We start from the raw sequence: 19476 nt of genomic DNA on the forward strand, positions 1-19476 counted from the left end.
ACAGGATTGGTGAGAATGGACCAGAACAGTGATCCCATATAGTAGATTTTTATTTTTATTTTATTTTTTATTTTTTAAAAACTTTTCGGTCATCTGCTTTTGCTGGCATTGAATTAATTAATTCTAAAAGTTCAGGGGAAATAAAATAATATACATCTGTGAAATGTTACAAATAAACAAAAAAGAAAAAAGATGTTGAAGATGTTAAATGCTGAGTAGTAAAAAAAAAAATCAACCCATTCTCCTGCAATGTTGTGGACTGACCAAAAATGGCAACAGACAATGAGCACATGTACAAGTTTCTTTCAACTCCTGTTTCTCCGTCACTGGTGTGTCCTCATACATCCACATGATTGTAATTACAGCTGGCTGCTTACAGTAAACAGTGACTCTTCTCATTTCCTAACAACACAATCATCCAACCAACTTCTCCTTTCGGTCAGACTGGAGGAACTCCTCCAACACACCCAGGTTGCTCAGTCAAGCAGGAAGTTTAACTTATTACTCACTGCTATCTTCTCTTGAAATCATCCTATCAGTAGTGATTCTTCTTTTTTTTTCTGCTGAAGAATTACACTCAGTTTCCTGTGAAAATTCCCCTTCCCCCCATTCCTTCAGTCCATAAATAACTATAAATGGAGCAAATCAGTAAACTACTGTACTGTAGGTTAAAAAAAAAACATTAGGTCACCAAAACTGAGAAGTCATCTGAAACTCCTAGAAAACAGGAATTTATCAACTAATAAGTAAAGAGGTTAACTCTCAGGTTAAAGGCCTGAAAGTTCATGCAAACAACTTGTACCTCTGTTGATGACTTACAAACCCTGACTGTGTTGGAAGAAACTGTCTCTACACCCTGAATATATATGATGATACTGTACAGCAGGAAGCAGCAGGAAATGAATGGCAAAAATATTCATAAACAATATTGTACTCTTGTACCTGGACTATTGTCAGATAGTATGGGCAAAAGCTACTCAAAAAGATTTGAATAAAGTCCAGCTGGTGTACAATGGTTAAAAGTTGAGGACAGAGTCAATGCTGCATGACTTCTTTCAATATGGAAAGTGTTACAGTCCAAAACCATACCAACACAATCAAGAACACAATTCATATGCAACCCAGACAAGCAACACAAGGCTGGTTCATGCTTCCCAAACCAAACACCAACTTTTTGAAGCATACAGTAAAATACAGATCAATGAACGCATGATACTCCTTACCACTGCCAATAATCAATATCAATATTTAAAAAGAAAAAAAAAAAGAAAGAAAAACTTTGAATTTCATACCTGTAATGTGCACATACACATGCACACATGCATACACACATAGGGTTTTATATAGGCTTATGTATGTAGGTTTTCTTGTTGTTGTTTGATTTGCCTCTTTATTTCATAACCACTGTGCATTTGAGTGTCTTATTTATGTTCTTTGATTTTGGATGACGATTCATACCTATTGTAAAGATTTAATGTAAGTTGACTTGTCTTGTCTTATTCATGTCATGATTGTAAATGTATGTTTTAAATGCACTGTTTTTAAATGTGGACTCCAGTAAGACCAGCGGTGGTCTAGAGCACAGCTAATCACTCACAAATAGAGAAATAAACACTATGTTGTCACAATGATGAGAAAACCTAAAGTAACAAAGGAAGTTGGTATTTGCCCTATACTGTATATTGACCCAAAACAGAAGCAGACAACGGCCTCATATGACCAAAATCAGCACAGTCTGCAGCCGTCAACCACACAGAGCTGGTTTACGATGAACTGAGCAGTACAACGCAGTAGCATATTAGCAATTAACTTCCGCAACAGTGTTGGAACAAACCGTCAAAGCGAGCAATTTTGTCCAGTTGCAGGTTGAGTCTAGAAGTTTCTCTGTTTGATCTCAGTGTGCAGCACTGGATCTGTTGTTGTCTCATATAGTCACAACACTAACAAGATTTTTTTTTTTTTTTTTTTTTTTAAAGCAGTCTTCTGGTCCCTAACAACAATAATTTAAAGAAATGGAAATCTTACAAATATGGTCTGCAGTAAAGAAGTACAATATAGGTCATATTAAACTGTTAAACTACTCTCTCTGTAGACACAGTGTAAAACAATTATTAACATTATTGCATTTGTTGTGTGTGTGGGAAGACGTCGATCAGATCAGGAACAACTTTTCCTACTGATGAAAGAAAAATTGTGTATCAGCAGGATGTGAAAAACCGCAGAACCACATTTTAAAATATGCAGAGACACTGCATCTGACTTTTAACATCTTAAATCCAGGTTTCCATGACATGGATGTGAGTGTGATTCTGTGTAGGTTTGTTTAAGACTTGTTTACAGCTGAGATAAATAAAGAACTGTGCAAGAATCACACCTGTGTAAAGTGTGAGCTTTGTCGAGATGAAAATGAATAAAAGCAAAGTGTCATGAGTTCTGGGAGTCAAAGTTACTGACTAAGGAGAATATTTTCATCACAAATGAAACCAAGGACCAGGATGTGAAACAAAGAAGCATATCAACATTTATTCACAATATAATTCTGTGCAATAATACCATATACAAATAATTATTCTGTAAATATTACAATCCATATAATAGTTCAGATTTTTTGCCACAAAGTGAAACATAAAATACATTCAAAGTCTGTGAAGGCGTCTGCAGAGCGTCAGGGAGGGAACCAGCCAGACTGAAGGGAGAAGAGAGACAGTCAGATTTTCTCTAACAAGTTTCACTTCCATTTGGTCCCAGGGTGTGTGCTGTGTGTTGGTTTGTGTGTTTGTTTGTTTGTTTGACTTCACACCAAATGAACACAGGAGGAAACACACTGACTGTTTGGATCCACATCTTTGGATCAGCTGTACACAAATAAACTTTTTTTTTAAATTAACATCATCACAAGCTGTTTTTCCACCTCTCACCTGAGTGTTTGCACCACGCAGGCGTCACATCAACAATATGTGCATGACAGTCCAATTAGGCTCAGAGAGAGAGAGAGAGAGAGAGACGCTGCACAGAATTCTCAAATAGAAATGAATAGTCAGTTGCCGTGGAAACACACAGGTTTCTGTAACAGCATGCCGCTGACTTCACAAAGGAAGCCTCCATCGGCCCCGTCACTGAGGGGGAAAATAGACGACGTCTCCAGAACAACACTGAAAACACACACACACACACACACACACACACACACTGATATCCTGTGAAAACATTTTAAGTTTCACTGCATTTTCTCATTTAAACTGAAGGGCTGCACTGTCCTGAAGAAAACAACACTCTGGATACCATGGTTTTACCTGACAACAAAGCTGTGTGTGCACATACACTCACTCTTCATACATTCATACAAAACATTATACAATCAACATCTCACTAATGTACTTTAGTCCTCTTCTGCCAGGCCTTTGTGACCTGACAACTGGCCAATCAGAGCTTATGAGCTTCGTCTATAATAGCATGTGATAGGACACAGTCCCCTGACGCTGGTGAGCTGGAGCCGACCAGAAAAAGTGCAGGCAGCACAGGAGGCCGCTGTCAGTCCATGTTTTTGTTTTCTTCAGCCTCCAGAAGAATAAACACCGCAGCAGATGGCTGTCATTCAAAACAGAGCTTTCGTTGCTAAACAACTGCACTCCATGTGCTAAAAATTAGTCATATACGAACACGACAGTCTGTCAATCAAGTGTCCTTGTCATCTGACAGAACAACATGTAGCTGCCGCACCTCCCCGTCACTCGTCCTGCTCCTGGGGTGTGATGACTGGACCTCCTCGTACGGAGGAGGGGGGTTGTCGGGGCTCTGGGAGGACAGGAGAGGGCAGTGACTGCCGTCTGATTGGTTGTTGAGTGGCGGCTGGTGACAGCTGGGAGCCTCCTGAGCCAGTAATAGCTGGGTGGGTCCAGGTGTCGAGCAGGCAGGGAGGCGTTGCCCCCAACTTCCGTACACAGCCTCCTCGTAGGAGGGGAGGGAGACAGGAAGTCCGTCCACCATCAGGTCCAGCTGGTCTGAGGAGCGACGGCTGCTGCAGGAAAGAGAGAGACATTTAGTAATGTGGAATAAACAGGTGTGTTGTGCAGCAGGTGAAGTGTCCTTGAGCAAGGCACTGAAAACCTCTTCAATCCTGCTCTTACCTGTGTGATTGACAGGGGTAGAGGCGCGACTTGACAACCAGGCAGGCGGTGGTCGTGAGCAGGAAGATGGACACGCCCACTGCTGTGGTGGCCATGCTGGGCATCGAATCGTTGGCCCTGTCATCAGGGTTCATGTTGGGACCTTCTGTGGAGGAGAGAGACAAAATGTTGAAGAAATAACTCCAGCACAGACTCACAACACATAACAAACTGTCTGCTGCGCTCTCTGTCAGCAGACATCACACCGAAACATCAACATGACACATTTCCTGCCGTCTTATGTGGGTGTAGGGTATTTTCAGACAATGACAGAACAAACTATTTTAATATCAAATTGGGCGCCAGAAACTTTTTTGTGACTTGTACATGTATACATTGGATCATTTATTTTTTACTAATAATCAAGGAAGAAAAAAATGAATCACAGCCACAGGACAAAGAGAGAAAAAGAAGAAACAGTGTTGCATCGATTGTGCGGAAATGGCACATGCAAAGATATTCATTATAAATGTCAGGTCATAATCTGTCACACAATCTTTGTAGTCTAACACAATGGTCAATGAGCCCAGGGTTGACTGACACAAGTTTTGCATATCCACAAAGTAGCTTTGCAGCCTGTTGAACTGGGTGTCTGTGGCAAACCGGCCTGAACACAATGATGTATTCATGTGACATTGGCCCCAAATCAACAGTAAGTGAAATCTGGAAATCTGAACTCCACTGATTACCACTTTGATGTTACACCAGCAGATATGGTAGATTTAACTGAGATAGCGAGCGGAAGCTGCCTCTGTCTGAATCTAACTGTGACCAGTGCTGCACCGCTGTGGGAAAACCCACCTTATCTGTGGTGATGTCTGAACGCAGGAGATGATCCAATACAAGGTCTACAATATGGCAGACTGTTTTTGATCAAGTCATGTGGTTTTTCTGTGCCTATGACAATGGCAGCAGCTTTCCATGAGGCTCTGACAGCGTCAACACAGAGGAAATGTCTAATGGTTAATATGGTTTCTTCGCCCGCTTCCTCTTTGTGCGCTCTGACTTCCTGTCGCAGCACGACTGACGGATGGCAACAGAGGAAGTCGGAACTGATCGGAGGAAAGTGAAGCTACAGAGTCTGAGCATGTCTAAGTAGGTCAAATGATGAACGCCTATTGGAGAGGGATCAGGCCTCAATAATGATGCTGTGATAATAAAATGCTACATGATCAAAGCTTGGAGGCTTGAACTCATTTGTGAAGCCTATTGAGAAGTCTTTTTATGCTGACTAAGCTTTCACATCTTGGACTGACATTGACACACATTTTAAGCAATGGTAGACCTCCACAGGGAATCAGACCCCAAAAGGTAACCACAACAGCAACACAGTCTCGGCTTCCTGAAAACTCAGAACAAGAAGGAACTGTCTTAAAAATGACTAATCAGCCTGCAAAGGGTCTGGATGAACAGCGATGAGTCACAACTAGATTATATACTGAGATCCTCTCCGAGGAGTGCTGTGATGCCGGTGCTGCTGGGAAATGTCAAGAGATGTTTACAGTCCCTCCAGAAATATCTGCTTACTAACAAAGACAGGAATCTTAAAGTCACATGATTTGAGTCTTCTTTTAGCCAAACTCCAGAGAGAGGGAAAGAGAAAGACAGAAAGAGACACAGAAAGGGAGAGAGAGAGAAGGGGGCAGCTGAACCATGGGAGGAAATCAAACTGCCAACCTGGATTGCATTGGGAGTTTTTTGTATTATCATTATTTAGTGTTGAAGTTATTATAACAATAGATCTGAGTTTGAGTTGAGTTTGTTGCAATTCCCTGAGGCCAAAAGTATGGTGGCCCTGGGAGCTCAATGCACTAAAACACATGCAACCAAATAAACCATCAATTAAACATCTTCATCATTTTGACAACATGTGCTCTGCTAAAAATCTGAAGTGTTTCCAGGGGACACTAAAAAGTGGTGAACCCAGCTGGGATAAAAGTAAAATATGGTGCACCAGGCGGTGGTCTGGACTCGACCTGTGACTAACAGGATCACACACCTTCCCATTCCCCGCACCCTCACGCCACCATTTACAGCGTGTTGAGTGTTTTATTAACAAGTCTAAACTCTCACCTTTGATGGGAATGCAGGCCGGTATCGGAGGCACCCACTTCCCATGGCGACATTTTGAGGCACGGTTCCTGTTGGTGTGGTATCCGGGCTCACAGAAGAAATGGATGGAGCTCTTGTAAGGGAAACCTCGACACGGAGATGGGTCGCAGCGGAAACCTCCGTGCTCGGACACCAGAGGGTGAGTGCAGTTCATCAGTCTCCCTGCAGAGACACAAAAACACAGCGATGAGAGCAGGTTTTTAAAACTGTGGCACGTCTGAGTCGGCTTTGTGCACTGAAAGTCAAAATTATAGGTAACCTTCCCATAGCACCATTGACATCGGTTTAATGCTTTTTATACTCTCATAGAATTGAAACATTTCCCATAAAGCCTTCCTCTTTCCTCCCCTCCTCCACCTCTGCAGCACTGCTCCACATGCATGTGTTTTCCTTAGGCTTTAAAGAAGAGGATAAACATTCTGGAGGTGATTTTCTAACTCCTTCCACGCTCTAGCTGCCACTGCCAGAAACTTGGAAACCAGATTCAGCTCAGTTTGCTTTGTAGAAACTCTGATTTCTTCTCATTTATGCTGAAAAGATTTCAGTGGGTGAGAAAAGCATGACAGGTCTGTGTCATACTGCCAACCCCTGCAGCTCCTGTCTAGGTGTTTGTGTTAATCATCTCATTGACTTACAAATGGTGTGGTAATAATTCACAGATCCAAAGTGTCACAGACGGGACATGTCCTAGGTGTAGGTTTTAGGACAATAGAAATATGCACTCCTTTGTCCTGCAGTTACTGAGTGTCTATCGGCTGTAGATGGTGGTTATTCACCAAGATGTGGCTGATCGAGTGAGAAGAGCAGCAAAGCCCCAGGACAACCTGAGGGTCCATGTGTCTGTTTGTTGTTGGTGGTGTTTCATTGCTCTGTAAGAGGACGCGGTGTTGTGTTGACAGGGTGATGGATGATGAGTGAGGGTGATACCGGTTGAAAAAGGTGCTGTTACTGTAAACAAATGCTGAAGGGTGGGTTAAAGACAGTTGGGGGTCAGGATTTGGTTAATTTTGCGTATTTATGCAAATGTTACATGCCGGGTAGCGTGAGCACAGCAACTTTCTGTTCATTCAGTGAGAAGAACTCTGCCCACAGACCTCTTCTGCTTACCCAATGGACAGCTTTGCCACAGCAGCCAACACGATTACTCACTTCCTCTATTTCTTCACCTTCCACCCTAAATGTCTGCATGTGCAGAATTACGATTTGTACTGCCTCTGCAAGCTCCTTAACCCACCACCAACATGCAAAGAGTAGAGTAGGTCAAGTGTGAGGCTGGGAGTGGAAAATCACTAGAGCTTTTGCAAATGAAGCTGGAACTTATTGGATTTTAGAGCAGGAGAGTCATTGTACATATATTTAGTCTAAACGCTGGTTTCACACAATGGCATAAGAGGAATTCTGGTTTAAACTGCTATTCATGCAGTTAGAGCAGGAAGAAGACTGAGTTACAGCCACTTTTCTCATGGCCAGAGTTTGAGCTTCAGTAAAACAAATAAACAAATATAAATTTAAGAGCGCAGAGAAAAATGAGGAACCGGGCAGTTTAGTTTTATATCTCCGAAGCAGAGTGACTATGTCAAGCTGAGCACAAATTGTCTACATCCTGCAACCTGCTGTGTAAAAGGTCATCTAGTGTTTGAAAAGCAGTGATGATGCAAGTGTCATAAAAATCAAAACCAGTGGTGACAGTTCATCTGGATGAGTGAAATGTTTCAGTATCTCACTGTCAGATATGTTCTTCTTAGAAACACTTATTCTTTTCAACAATTCCCTGAGAAGTCCTTTTCACTTTCGTGTGTGTGTGGTTTTTTTTTGTTAGTTTTTTTATCATGAAGAACATTCAGAGGTAGGTGAGCTCAAGAGGAAACTCAGCTCAGATGCCATTTAACCCAACAAGTTTTGTGTTTGCTGCAAATATTTCTGTAATATCTATATCTGTAATTGTCTGCATATGATGAAATCGCAGCCATAAATGGGGAACAACAAATTATAAATGATCTGTTTGTTTCTTCCATTATTCATTGACTCATCTAATCAAATTACTTGGACAGGATTGCTTGTTGCATGTTGTATTGTATATTATTGGTAACAGTAAAAATGTTAGTAGTTTTCCCTTGAATCCAGTGTAAATGGTAATTTTTGTACACCCAATGAATGAATGAGGGCTTTGGGTTAGAGTTCATACCTGCAGTGAGGAGCGGCGAGGAGGCCAGGAGGACGAGTCCACAGACCAGACTGACGGGTCCACACGGCCATGGATGCAGGACTGAGGCAGACATCAAGTCAGACTTCCTGATGAAGCACCAGAAATAGAGTCAGAGGAAGAGAAAAACACAACAACTATATATCGGCCATCTTCAAACAGATGTGGCACACACACATAGACAGACAGACGCACACCCACCCCCACACACACACATATAATGAGGACAAGTGTCTTCACAGTATCTTTGAACAGGAAGCAGAAGTTGGACCTCTTTCACTGTCAAGGACCTGTGAAGTAAGGGTCCGAAATGACATCACAGCTGCGCAGATGTGCAAAGGGTTTTTTCCTCTCTGAATGTATGGTGAGCTGTGAAGCAGCCTGCAGTGTTTGCTTCAGCTTGAAGGAGACTGACACAGCGAGTCTGCTGCTGTGGTGCTGATTAACACCTGTCAGCTGCTGACAGCAGTCACACCTCCACAAAACCTCCACAACTTTAACATGAAAACACTGACTTGTGTTAAAACTAAACCTTATCATCAACAGTGTGCGTTTTACTGTAACAAGAACTAAATAACGGAAGCACAGCAGTTTGGCTGATCGTCATGGCAATTTCATTTCATTGACAATTTCTGTCGACGCTGCTGCTTTCTGATTCTGATTCTGATTTTTGTCCATTTACAAAATGTTACTGTTCCACTTTCAGACAACACAGGCCGCAATAGGAGAGCAACTGACCAATATGTTCTTAATCCATACGTCTGATGATTAGTTTCTAATTAATGCCATTTCTTCAGACCAGTAAAAAAGTTAAAAGGTCCCAGGTCCATAAGAAGTTCTGGGGTTTAAAAAAATGCTTTCAATCGACCATTAATCAATGATTAAAACTCTTGTCTGTGCAGTTTCAGTTGATCAAAAATCTAGTAATCAACTGTTGCAGCTCTATAGCACCAGCACCAAAAAACCTGAAACCAAGATAAACAAAACAAGAGAAACCAATCAAAGATGCTAACTACGCTGTTCTGAGATATCTGGCAGTCGCCGGCACAACAGACTCCTCATCTGACCCAGATGGGGGCGGGGCACCAGGCCCATCCAGAATTTCTCAAAGAGGAAGTAAGAGTCGATGTGCTTCCAGCTGCAGTTTTCTATTCTCTTTTTCACTGTTCATCTTTAGACCCCATGTTAAACACTGTGTTAATCAGCATACTAATCATCAGAGTATCTTTTCAGGGTGTAAAACTTGTTCAGCCACATACCCAACATGACAGTCAACCTGTCCTGTTTGCAACCTCTCGGACGAGGGGGAGTGAAACACCACAACGAGCCAGACTCTTGCTCCAGATGACTTGCACGGCGTTCATCCAAGGCACGCACACTTCCTGTGATAAACCAGCACCTCTGTGAGAATGCCAGCCTAAATGCCACAGTGTTTTTCAATGCGTGGAAATGATCGTGTGTTTGTGCTCAGTGAGCTTTGGTGTGTGTTTTGTGCTTTCATGTGAGGAGAGATGCCAGTCATCTCAGGAAGAGCGAGGGAGTGCCCCCTGCCTCAATATTCCCCACACTCAAATGGGCACACACACACACACGCACACACACTCCCAGACAAATACACACAGACTGAAACACACACATACAGTATTCACAGCTCTGTCTTCTGTGACCACTGCCTGCGTGGGATGTCTGCAACTCTGCATCTTAGTCATCGCGGCCCTCTGTGATATTATAACTTCTGCTGTATTGTTTGTCAAGTTGGAAACAGAGAGGCAAGAGAATCTTTTTGACAACATAAAATAAAAATGACTCTTTCAGGTAAGAACTCACTGTGATGCTGTTTTTGCTTTTGTAGATGCTGTGACCACCACAAGTCTGTGAAATGACTGACCGCCTTCACTCTGGCCACATTTTCACAACTCCGTGAATAAAGGATGTGTAAATAATATGTGACTCATCAACACCACCACAATCAGAACCACTACAAACATTATCCTGGTGAGCTTCAAATGTCAGTGTTCCCACGTATTTCAGTATTTGCTGCTACAGTATAGTGTCTCTGATACAAGATGGTGAAGGCCGAAGCTGTATGAAACTTGAAAGACACAATCTGGACTGACTCTGCATTTACGGGAAGCCCACCCTGCTTATGTGTACACACTCAGCATGATTCAGAATAAAGGTGTCAAACAAACAGCACATATCCCACGTTAAGTGACGTAAAGTAACGTCTGCAGCTGTAAACACTCGCTCCCTGCCAGCTCTTTCTTGGAAATATTTTCTGGCTACACAGGAAGTGATGTATTCTGTGTTTCCAGCCGCAACAGTGATTTGTTTAGTGCCAACAGAGGAAGAGTTGTGTAGCTAACATGAGCCCTGATGAGGAGGAAGAAAATGGTTTTGACCTGGAGAAACAAAACAAAACAAAACATTGTGCAGGAAACATCCACACCACCTGAGGCCTAAGAAACACCTGAGCACCAGAGACAAGCTGAGAACAGAAAGCACGCAGTCAACTCCTGGGAGTCTGCTTTGACACTTTAACACTTGGCTGGTAGTAACTTAAGTAGCGTTACGTGTCTTCACCTGCAGAACCACATCTGTCAGTCTGGTTGATCAGTAGCTGAGGAGGTGACTCCTGCTCTGCCAGTGTGAACTTTGCTCTTTCTGCTCTGCTGCTTCAATCTCTCGACATGTGAAACTTGTACATGGTTCAGTTCGTTGTCCTCATTTCTTATTTATTAAGAACTGACTCAAGTTTTTAACTACAACTGCAATTTAGATTTAATGTTATCTGCTCTAACAGCTCAGTAAGACTACTGAAAAATGCTTTTCTTGAGAAACATAACAAATTTAACCAGCTCTCTGTAACACTAACCACCACAGAGATGGTTATCAGTAGTGTGACAGGTATTTATTTCTGTGGACTGGTTTTGTGCAGAAAGCTGAGTGGCACACATACAGCAAAGAGGAACTGAATCAAATTCAATAAAAAAAACTTAAATGTGGTCTGTAACCACACATTCAGAGGTTCTTCCTCATTGAATGCAATTGGATCTAATTCAAACTTACAGTATATTATTACATAATTACTCAGTCTGACGGGACGCGCTGGTACTGATGCTCTAAACAGTCAGGATACACAACATACAATGAGCGTGCACAGCATGCAGTGAAACTGCTGATATTGCATTACTGAGCAGGTCATGTGGGGGTGGATGTGTTTGTGGGGGTGAAAGACCCACTAAAAACCCATTTCACCCAGCCTCCATACAGTTCAACACAATTGTGTGCTGACACCATTGTTGTTATAATTGAATCCATAAAACAGCTCATGTTCAGTGCTTGTATAAGCTAATAAGGACATAAAGTCAAATAAACATGGACTCTGCATGAGCAACAGCAGCAACATTTATTTTTATTCATGTTAATGGTTCACAATGTGAAGTCAATTATGTGATCATACCTGTAAAACCCAACATGTCTGTCTGCTGCTGCTGCTGCTGCTGCTACCTCACCCTGTGTGTCTTTAGACTTCACTTATCAATATATTCATGGGCGATTCAATCCATACTGCTGGTTTCAGTGTTTCTCCAGTGTGTATCTATTGATCTGGGTGATGAGGTGCTACAAACAATTCCCCTACACAAATATTAATACTGCTCTAAGTGAAATGCACCTTACGTCAACCAGATGTTGTGAGGGAGAACAAACAGGCTCAAAGACTATGAAAACTTTGACTGACTCTTTAGTCTATGAAAAGAATAAAAATGGGAAAGAAGCTGTTGAGAAGTCGGACCTGGACAATAAGGCCAAAAACAGCCACAAACCAATGATCACTGGTTTACTGATGAACAAAAGAAAAGCTGCACATTCACATCTGAGCCAGATGTTTCTGTTGGAAAAGATAAACAAACAATCAAAACTAAGCCTCTAAAGAACCTGTCTGAGACCCTGCAAGCTCCTTCAGAAACATAAAACCCCCTCAAGCTTCTAACTAAAGCCATCACCCTTCAAACAACAGAAGTAGGCTACACTCCAAGTGTCCTGCAGACCCAGAGACCTGCAACAACACCAGTCCTTCCTTCAAACATGCAGAGGCTCAGAGACCTGAATTAGGCTAGGTATGCCTGAGTCCCACTGAGGGGTCAGCAGAGGATGACCACAGTCCATCACATAAACAGTGGGAGTGGGAGCCTCGATGCTCCTCCTCTGATCAATCATCATCACTGTAGACTAGCCTATAGCTGTAATAAATCACATAGGCACCGTTTGTGTTATTTATTATGAGCTCTGGTTGAACTCCAAGATACAACCCCACGCATTCAATCTGCTGGAAACGAGCTTCATAAACACAGAGACACAGAGACACAGAGCGCCTGTTTCTCACGGCGCCGGAGCCGCCGTCACAGCGCAGACTGCGGCCGCCGCGGCCGGCAGCTCCGGCTCGGACAGCCGCTCTCTGGACGGAGCGAGTGTCGGGGGTTTAAAAGGCAGGAGCGACTCACCTGAGAGCGGAGATCCGGGCGGCAGCGGAGCGATCCGGCGCTGAGGCGGAGGCTGCTGGTGGTTGAGGCTGCGGCGGCGGAGAGGAGGGGGAGCCGGACGGATCGGACGGAGCGGGGCTCGGTGGTCAGCTGACGGTCTCCGCTCCTGCTCAGCAACAAGTGAGACCTGCGAAGCTGCTGCTCCCTGACTCATCGATCAGCTGTGTTTGACAGCGACCATCAGGCTTCCTATTGGCCGCTGTGGGCCTCCAAGCCCCGCCCCCCTGTGCCGCCCCGTTATCTCCTGGAAACACACGCGACTCTCTCTCTCTCCCTCTCTCTCTTTCTCTCTCTCAACCGTCTATGCTCTCAACACACACACACACCCACATCCACCCACCCACCGACACACACAGACTTCCGCTGAGGACAGTCGTTCACATAATAGGGTAGGCCTATAGAAAAAAAAAAGCTAATTTTATTTCAAAGTAGGCCTAGCAGAATTTTTTTGTAAAGTTTTCAAATAAAAGTTCTCACTTGTCTGAACCCTCAACAAATAAAAGTTGCCAGGACCGACCACAATGTCCTCACAACACACACACACACACACACACACACGCACAATGATAATAAAAACAGGCCTATAGTAGGAGTAGAACCACAAAATACCAAGGAGACTTATTGGAAACAGGCTGCACTGGACCACTGAATAACAGGCTTCCAGTAGGACTAACTGTTTATCTGATTAAACAACGAGCACAGCTTTTTTTTGTTCATTTGGACAATAACTCACCCAACTATGTTGAGAAATGTCATGAAAAAATATATATATTGGAGAACAAGAAGAGTGTCACTAAAGATTTATTATGAACCATGAATGCCTGCACAACACAAACCAAACACTGACCTAGTTTCATTATCTGCACCGACTGTGGATAATAATATTCAGCGTTAGAATTAACTCTCACTCTTTTTAAAGTTACCCACCCCACCGTGCTTGAATGCACACCGTTTCTTCATTTAACTCTGCACTCAGGCCGTACCCTAATTCAGCCACTAAAGAGCTGAAGAACCTCACCTAGTCTTAACTTTCACACTGACCACAAATACAGCTGTCACCGTTTGGCTGGGCCCATCCTTCATGTTGACTGTTTACAGTAAAAGCTGAGCTGAGGAACTGCAGCCCTGCAGGAGCCACCGCCACCACCACAGAGCTCACTTCATCTGACGGAGCGACTTGACGGAAATGCTAAAAATACAAGTGCTCTGACTCTGGCTGTTGCTGTAATACAGCAGAGAAGTCCTCAGGGTTTCCACTGAAGGCTGGTCTACAGCAGCACCAGCTCACCAGACAGCCTGTGGCAGCTCCATCAGTCCTGTAATTAGTCACTTAGGTTACTGTGAAGGATGACATTCAGTTTAGGCCTCGTCACATCTGATTCTGATACAGCGCAGCCTTGTTTATTACAGCAGAAATGTCAGTGAATCATCTCTCCGTCCTCAAAGGCCAGCGTCTGCCAGAGTCTCTTCAACAGTAAAGCAGCAGCTCTCTGCTGCTCCTGGCTTGTAGTTTGGGTGTGTTTTTGTTTACCAGTGGTTCCATCCAAACCCCTGAGTGACACATTTATAATCATGCCATACAATACAAATCATTCATTGCTCTAATAAGTCAAGCAATGTTTTCATGTTGCCGAATGCCTATGTTCTTGTAAAGCGAACAAAAGGCAAAGCAGGCAGGGCGGTGCAGGTCAGAGCTGAGTGAATCTGCTTCTCAAACAAGTTTCAAGTTCCTATGGAAAGTCCACTGCAGCCTCAGTGTTAGTGAAATGTACTTCTAATCAATAATAGCCTCAGGTGCTAATGAAAATTCATTTACTGCACACTAAACCATATGAAAATTGATTTGTATTATCGGTCTGGTGTTGAAAACACGAGGCGTGGGAACTGGGAACACAGTCTAGTCAAAGAGAAGTGTGAATATTTTCAGATCTTATCTTCATGATCAGGGTTAATTCCTCACAATCAAAGAGAAAGGCCTCCTCTACATTTTGCACAAACAAATAACCAGTGAGAGTAACTGCAGATACATGTTAGCATGAAGGTCTAAGCACATCAGTGTGAGGCTAATGAGGGTTGAGCCGGTATTCAGCAGTAAGTGTAACAGAAAACACACACACACACCATGGATGACTTTTACAAAAATTATATTTGCAAAAAAAGTAAAATTTGTGTAGTGTAATCTATGTTTTTACAATACCAGTGAAATTTACAAAAACAAAACGGTGCAGGTTCACTTCTGTCTAACGCACGACAAAATGTCAACACTGCAACAGATCAACAAAAACCAGCTTTAAAACATGTCGAGTCAACAAGAATCATAACAGTCTGTCAGAGGAAGTCTATTCATTATTCCTTTTTTTTATTTTTTATTCTAGTGTCGTATATCTTGTAGAGTTGGCTGTTGGTCAGTCGTGGTCAGGGTTTCTCATGACACCAGAAATGAACTTCAGTAACCACACTTACACTGTGGAAGCCAGAGATGAAGTCCTGCAGGGGGGGAGGGGAGGGGTTTCCAAGAACCAAGACTACTCCCCTAAAAAGGAGAAATGTCTGTCAATATGCAAAAACACAGAACCCCGAGCAGCAGTGCTACAGCTGCTCACTGGCTACTAGTAATGACATCTACAGAAAACCTTTGTAACGTGGCTCTGTGGAGCAGGAAGACCGCAACAGAAAAAAATAAAGAGAAAAGACAGCAGTCCAGTCTGGACCGCACCTTTTCTCCATCAGAAAGAAAACAGGTCAAAATCTCTATCAGAAGTGGCCTCTGTGAGGAATGTCACTGAGATGTGTTACTTTTAACACATCAGCCAAAAGGCAGAGACAAACAAATGACATTCAAATCACTTGCAGACCTTTCAGATATGCGAGATGAGAAGAACAAAGAGTCATGGAAGTCTTCTTTCACCATCACTAACAGTCTTAGTGTCAACTCACGATCATAATCTGTCAAGTAAATAACGTTAATGTTAAGGCATGAACTCGTGAATGTGTATACATGTCCACACACGTGTACCCTCAGAGAGCAGTATACATCTGGTCCATTAAAATGTTGTTAAAGTCTGTCAAATGAGCAACATCAGTCCACCAGTACAGCAAACACATCAGGGTTTTTTCACATTGATAATCAAAGGACAATCGACCAAAATGTGGGATGAGGCATGACAAAAACAGTCTGTGATACCATAAAAAGTGTGTTTGTTTACACTTGGATGAAAGGCATTGAAGACAAGGGTTTTAAAAAAACAAATTAACAAAAGAAAAAAGGACAACAGGAACGTATGTACAATGAGCATTAGGACCACAGTTAGGAAAATAAATCATCTGAGATCTCATTTTCAAAATAAAGGTCTTGAAAATCCCACGCACTTTATTTTCAGTGGAATGAAAATGAACCCAGGTCGGTACAGTCAAAACACAAGTGTGACACAAAAATATTAACTGTAGGCTGGATTTTCAGGAAATGCTAAAACGTATTCCAATTTACCATATCTACATTTTACTTTTTTGATCTTTTATTACTCAATTCTTAAAATCTCAGGTGACACTTTTTTCCTAACAGTGGCCTTAATAATCAGTCAAATATAGAAATAAAAAAATAATATGTGCTGTTTTTTTTTGTTTTACCATTTCAGCCACCTACGGCCTCTCAGAAAGTACAGCAGAGATGCAAATTACCAGCATTTCGTAGAAAGACATCCTGATTTTGAGGAAACTCTTTCAAACCAGAAAAAGAAAGAAAAAAAACAAAGGATCTTCCCTTAAATATCACAGGCTGAACTGAATTACCTCAACTAAAATCTGATTGTCAGTCTATTGTCTCATTGAGCTCAGCTCAGCCGTCTCTTGTGTCTGATTAGAAGGAAACGTCGATGGACACGTGACATCACACAACACATTTCCACTTCTGTCCACAAAAAGATGCAGAACCTAAAAAAAATGTTAATGCACTGTCTGGTAAGTAAACAGCGACCACTCAGTTCTTTGAAGTGTTTTTGAAATAAAACATAAGTGTCAAAAAAAAGAAAAGAGAGACAACGTCTACCATTAACCTACTTTTAGTGGCTCAAACTTGTTGTGAAGCTGCTCCAGTGTGGGTACAGGAAAACTCTGACGCATGTTTAAGGGCATGGAAACTACATTTTTTCTATTCTTTCTCACCATTTATTTTTCTCGAATAAATGAAACGAGCGAAGACACAACAGAGTTCAGTGATGTGAAAATATGACTAGAGCTCGAAGGAAACAGTGTCTGGAAGGAAGTATTTGGGTTACGGAGCAAGCGTCATCACAGTAACCACAGCCACGCGCCTCTGTAGAGCTGCTGCAACAGTTAGTGACATTAACAGGATAATGAGGACTCTGGTCCCAATCTTTAGCAAGCTGTACTTTTTCATAAGCAACATGTAAAAAAAAAAAAAATACTAGAATAAAAAAACATTCCTGTTTAAGTCTTCATCCTTGTCAGTGCTGCCTTTGTCTGTAGGCGGCCACGCAGCCATTGTTTTGCACAAGTGATTGTTGGCTACATCAGGAGGAGAGCTAGAGTAAAGGGCGCCTACAGCTGCAGTAGAGGATGTAGAGTCGTGCATTGCGGTGATTGTGATTGTGCTACACAATCCAATACATATCTAGTAACACATTTGCGCTGTAGCTTTTTCTTACGAGAGAAACCGCATCTAGAAGTTTGAGAAAATGTTTCTGCGTTGAGCATCTGATGCTCAGATGTTGGGTATCAGATGGAAGAGGACATGCTTTACATGCTGACTCCTGAAACCTGCTAAGTCAGGTAGCTGGACTATATGACCCAATCTGTCGAGTTACACAGGTTAAAAAGAAGGGAGCAATCCTTGTAAGGGAGGCCTTCCAAGAGGATGGAGGCATCCCACCAGCTGGCTGGAGGGGGGGGGCCATGGGGAATCACCTTCTCAGACCGGAGTGACAGAACCTATGGAGCAGTAATGTACCTGAGGTGGAACACAGGCTCTGTCTCTGTCCGTCTGGACCGATGAGAGGAGGCTGCTCTCTGCAGCAGCTGGAGGACATAGAAGGAATGGAAACAGCAGCCTTGTGCCTAGAGCGGGGAACGTATCTGCAGGCTGTGTTGATGCGTATCTCGTTACCTTGAGAGGGATGAACTGCTACAGAACCACAGTCTTATCTTGACCGAGATCTTCTGTTCGTTGCTTTGAGGTACAGTATGAAACTACAGATGTCTGCTGATGAAGACACTTCTGTGGGCAGTAGTGGTTGTATAATAATAACAAGACCAAGGCCAAACTGAACTGTGGGTAACAATCTGTGATTTCATGCAGCACGCTGAGGCAGACTTTAAGCGATGTTTGGTCGACAGTGGAGTGTATACAAGTGAATGTTACATTATGAAAAATTCATCGATCTGAATTTCTTGATGTGAAAAGGATTTGCATGCCCCGTTTTCCAAATGAGTCATTAAAGTCACGTCTATGAATCACACAATGAATGGCGGCTTTAAGCTCACGTCTGTCAATCAACAGTCTCCAACAAACAACATCTTATCACTGAAGTTGTTGGGAAGCTTTTTACTCTTCACTATTACTCCCAAATAAAGTGAGGGTGTGATGTTTGATATTGAGGTTCCATTTGAAACGGTTTTACGGTTCTTTTGAGCTCATGCCCGTGTGTGTTTTCATTATCAGCAGCTGTTGTTCACTAGAGTTCTGAGTGTTTGTAGGTAATTCAATTATTTTTCTGTAATTGGCCTAATGCATGCCAGCCTCAATCCAAACAGCCGTCTTCACAAGCATCAGAGGCATGAGCAGCACTTTTTCCCCCTGATCTCTAGCGCTCATCTCTGTGTGTCACGCTGAGTTTTGGAAGAGTTTAATATTTAACGTACTTGTCAAATGACAAAGAGTTTGCTCCTTTCAAGCACTGACACTATGTGGTGGATTCAGCAGCATTCCCGTAGATCCACTAACCAGGCGTTAAAACATTAATTGATTCACCTGGATGAGCAGCGTAGTAGAGCGATGTGATGAGCGCTCCGTCACATCAGCAGCTCACCGCTTAGTAAAAACAGCAGCTGCTGTGTGTCTGTGGTAGGAGAGTGATTACAATGCGAGGAGACGACATGTGGCACAGAATGAAAACAGCTTTCCAATTGCCCTGAAAGCAGCTCCTGTTCATTTCCTACCTCGGATGATTCTTAAGTTTGTGAAATAAAAAAATAAAGTAAGAATGAAGGTGTGGTGAAGCCTGCTCTCCTGAGAACCTCACAGTAAAACCCAGATGTTAAAAACAACATTTAAAAAAAAGATACTAAAACAGGGGAACTATTTGACCTCAAAGGTCAAAGTCCTGTGTGGTCTGGTCTAAAACAAAAACAAAATAAAGCTCTAGTGTCTAATATCTGCGCGCTGGAATCAACTGGGAGTGCAGCTTCTATCTCTTGTTGACAGTGCTTCAAAAAT

At 42.6% G+C, this 19476-nt stretch overlaps 1 protein-coding gene across 4 annotated transcripts; it reads right to left on the reverse strand.

Annotated features, from left to right (window-relative positions):
* Positions 1-2498: 2498 nt before the first annotated feature.
* LOC146976155 (sushi domain-containing protein 6) lies at positions 2499-13147 on the reverse strand. 4 transcript variants are annotated; one of them, XM_085795695.1, is made up of 5 exons: positions 12987-13147; positions 8464-8570; positions 6240-6440; positions 4128-4269; positions 2499-4015 (listed from the first exon to the last, which is right to left on the reverse strand). In XM_085795695.1, exons 2-5 carry the CDS (start codon positions 8555-8557, stop codon positions 3676-3678), a joined length of 777 nt encoding a protein of 258 aa, XP_085651821.1. In that variant the 5' UTR covers positions 8558-8570; positions 12987-13147; the 3' UTR covers positions 2499-3675. The 4 variants fall into 4 exon arrangements, with proteins under 4 accessions (XP_085651821.1, XP_085651819.1, XP_085651820.1 ...); XM_085795693.1 differs by having other exon boundaries at positions 2499-4018; XM_085795694.1 differs by having other exon boundaries at positions 4128-4272.
* Positions 13148-19476: the final 6329 nt, after the last annotated feature.

This window comes from Trachurus japonicus, chromosome 13 (assembly GCF_045865225.1).
Source record: "Trachurus japonicus isolate A0001 chromosome 13, Traja_1.0".
NCBI classification, from domain to species: Eukaryota; Metazoa; Chordata; class Actinopteri; order Carangiformes; family Carangidae; genus Trachurus; species Trachurus japonicus.

Bases quoted from the DNA above. Each gene is read 5' to 3' on its own strand.
- LOC146976155 (XM_085795691.1), bottom strand. From the start codon at position 8,557: ATGTCTGCCTCAGTCCTGCATCCATGGCCGTGTGGACCCGTCAGTCTG. The intron at 4,273-6,239 runs GTGAGAGTTTAG...TCTCCTCCACAG, and splicing joins GGCCTGCATTCCCATCAAAG to AAGGTCCCAACATGAACCCT. The intron at 4,019-4,127 runs GTAAGAGCAGGA...TCTTTCCTGCAG, and splicing joins TACCCCTGTCAATCACACAG to CAGCCGTCGCTCCTCAGACC.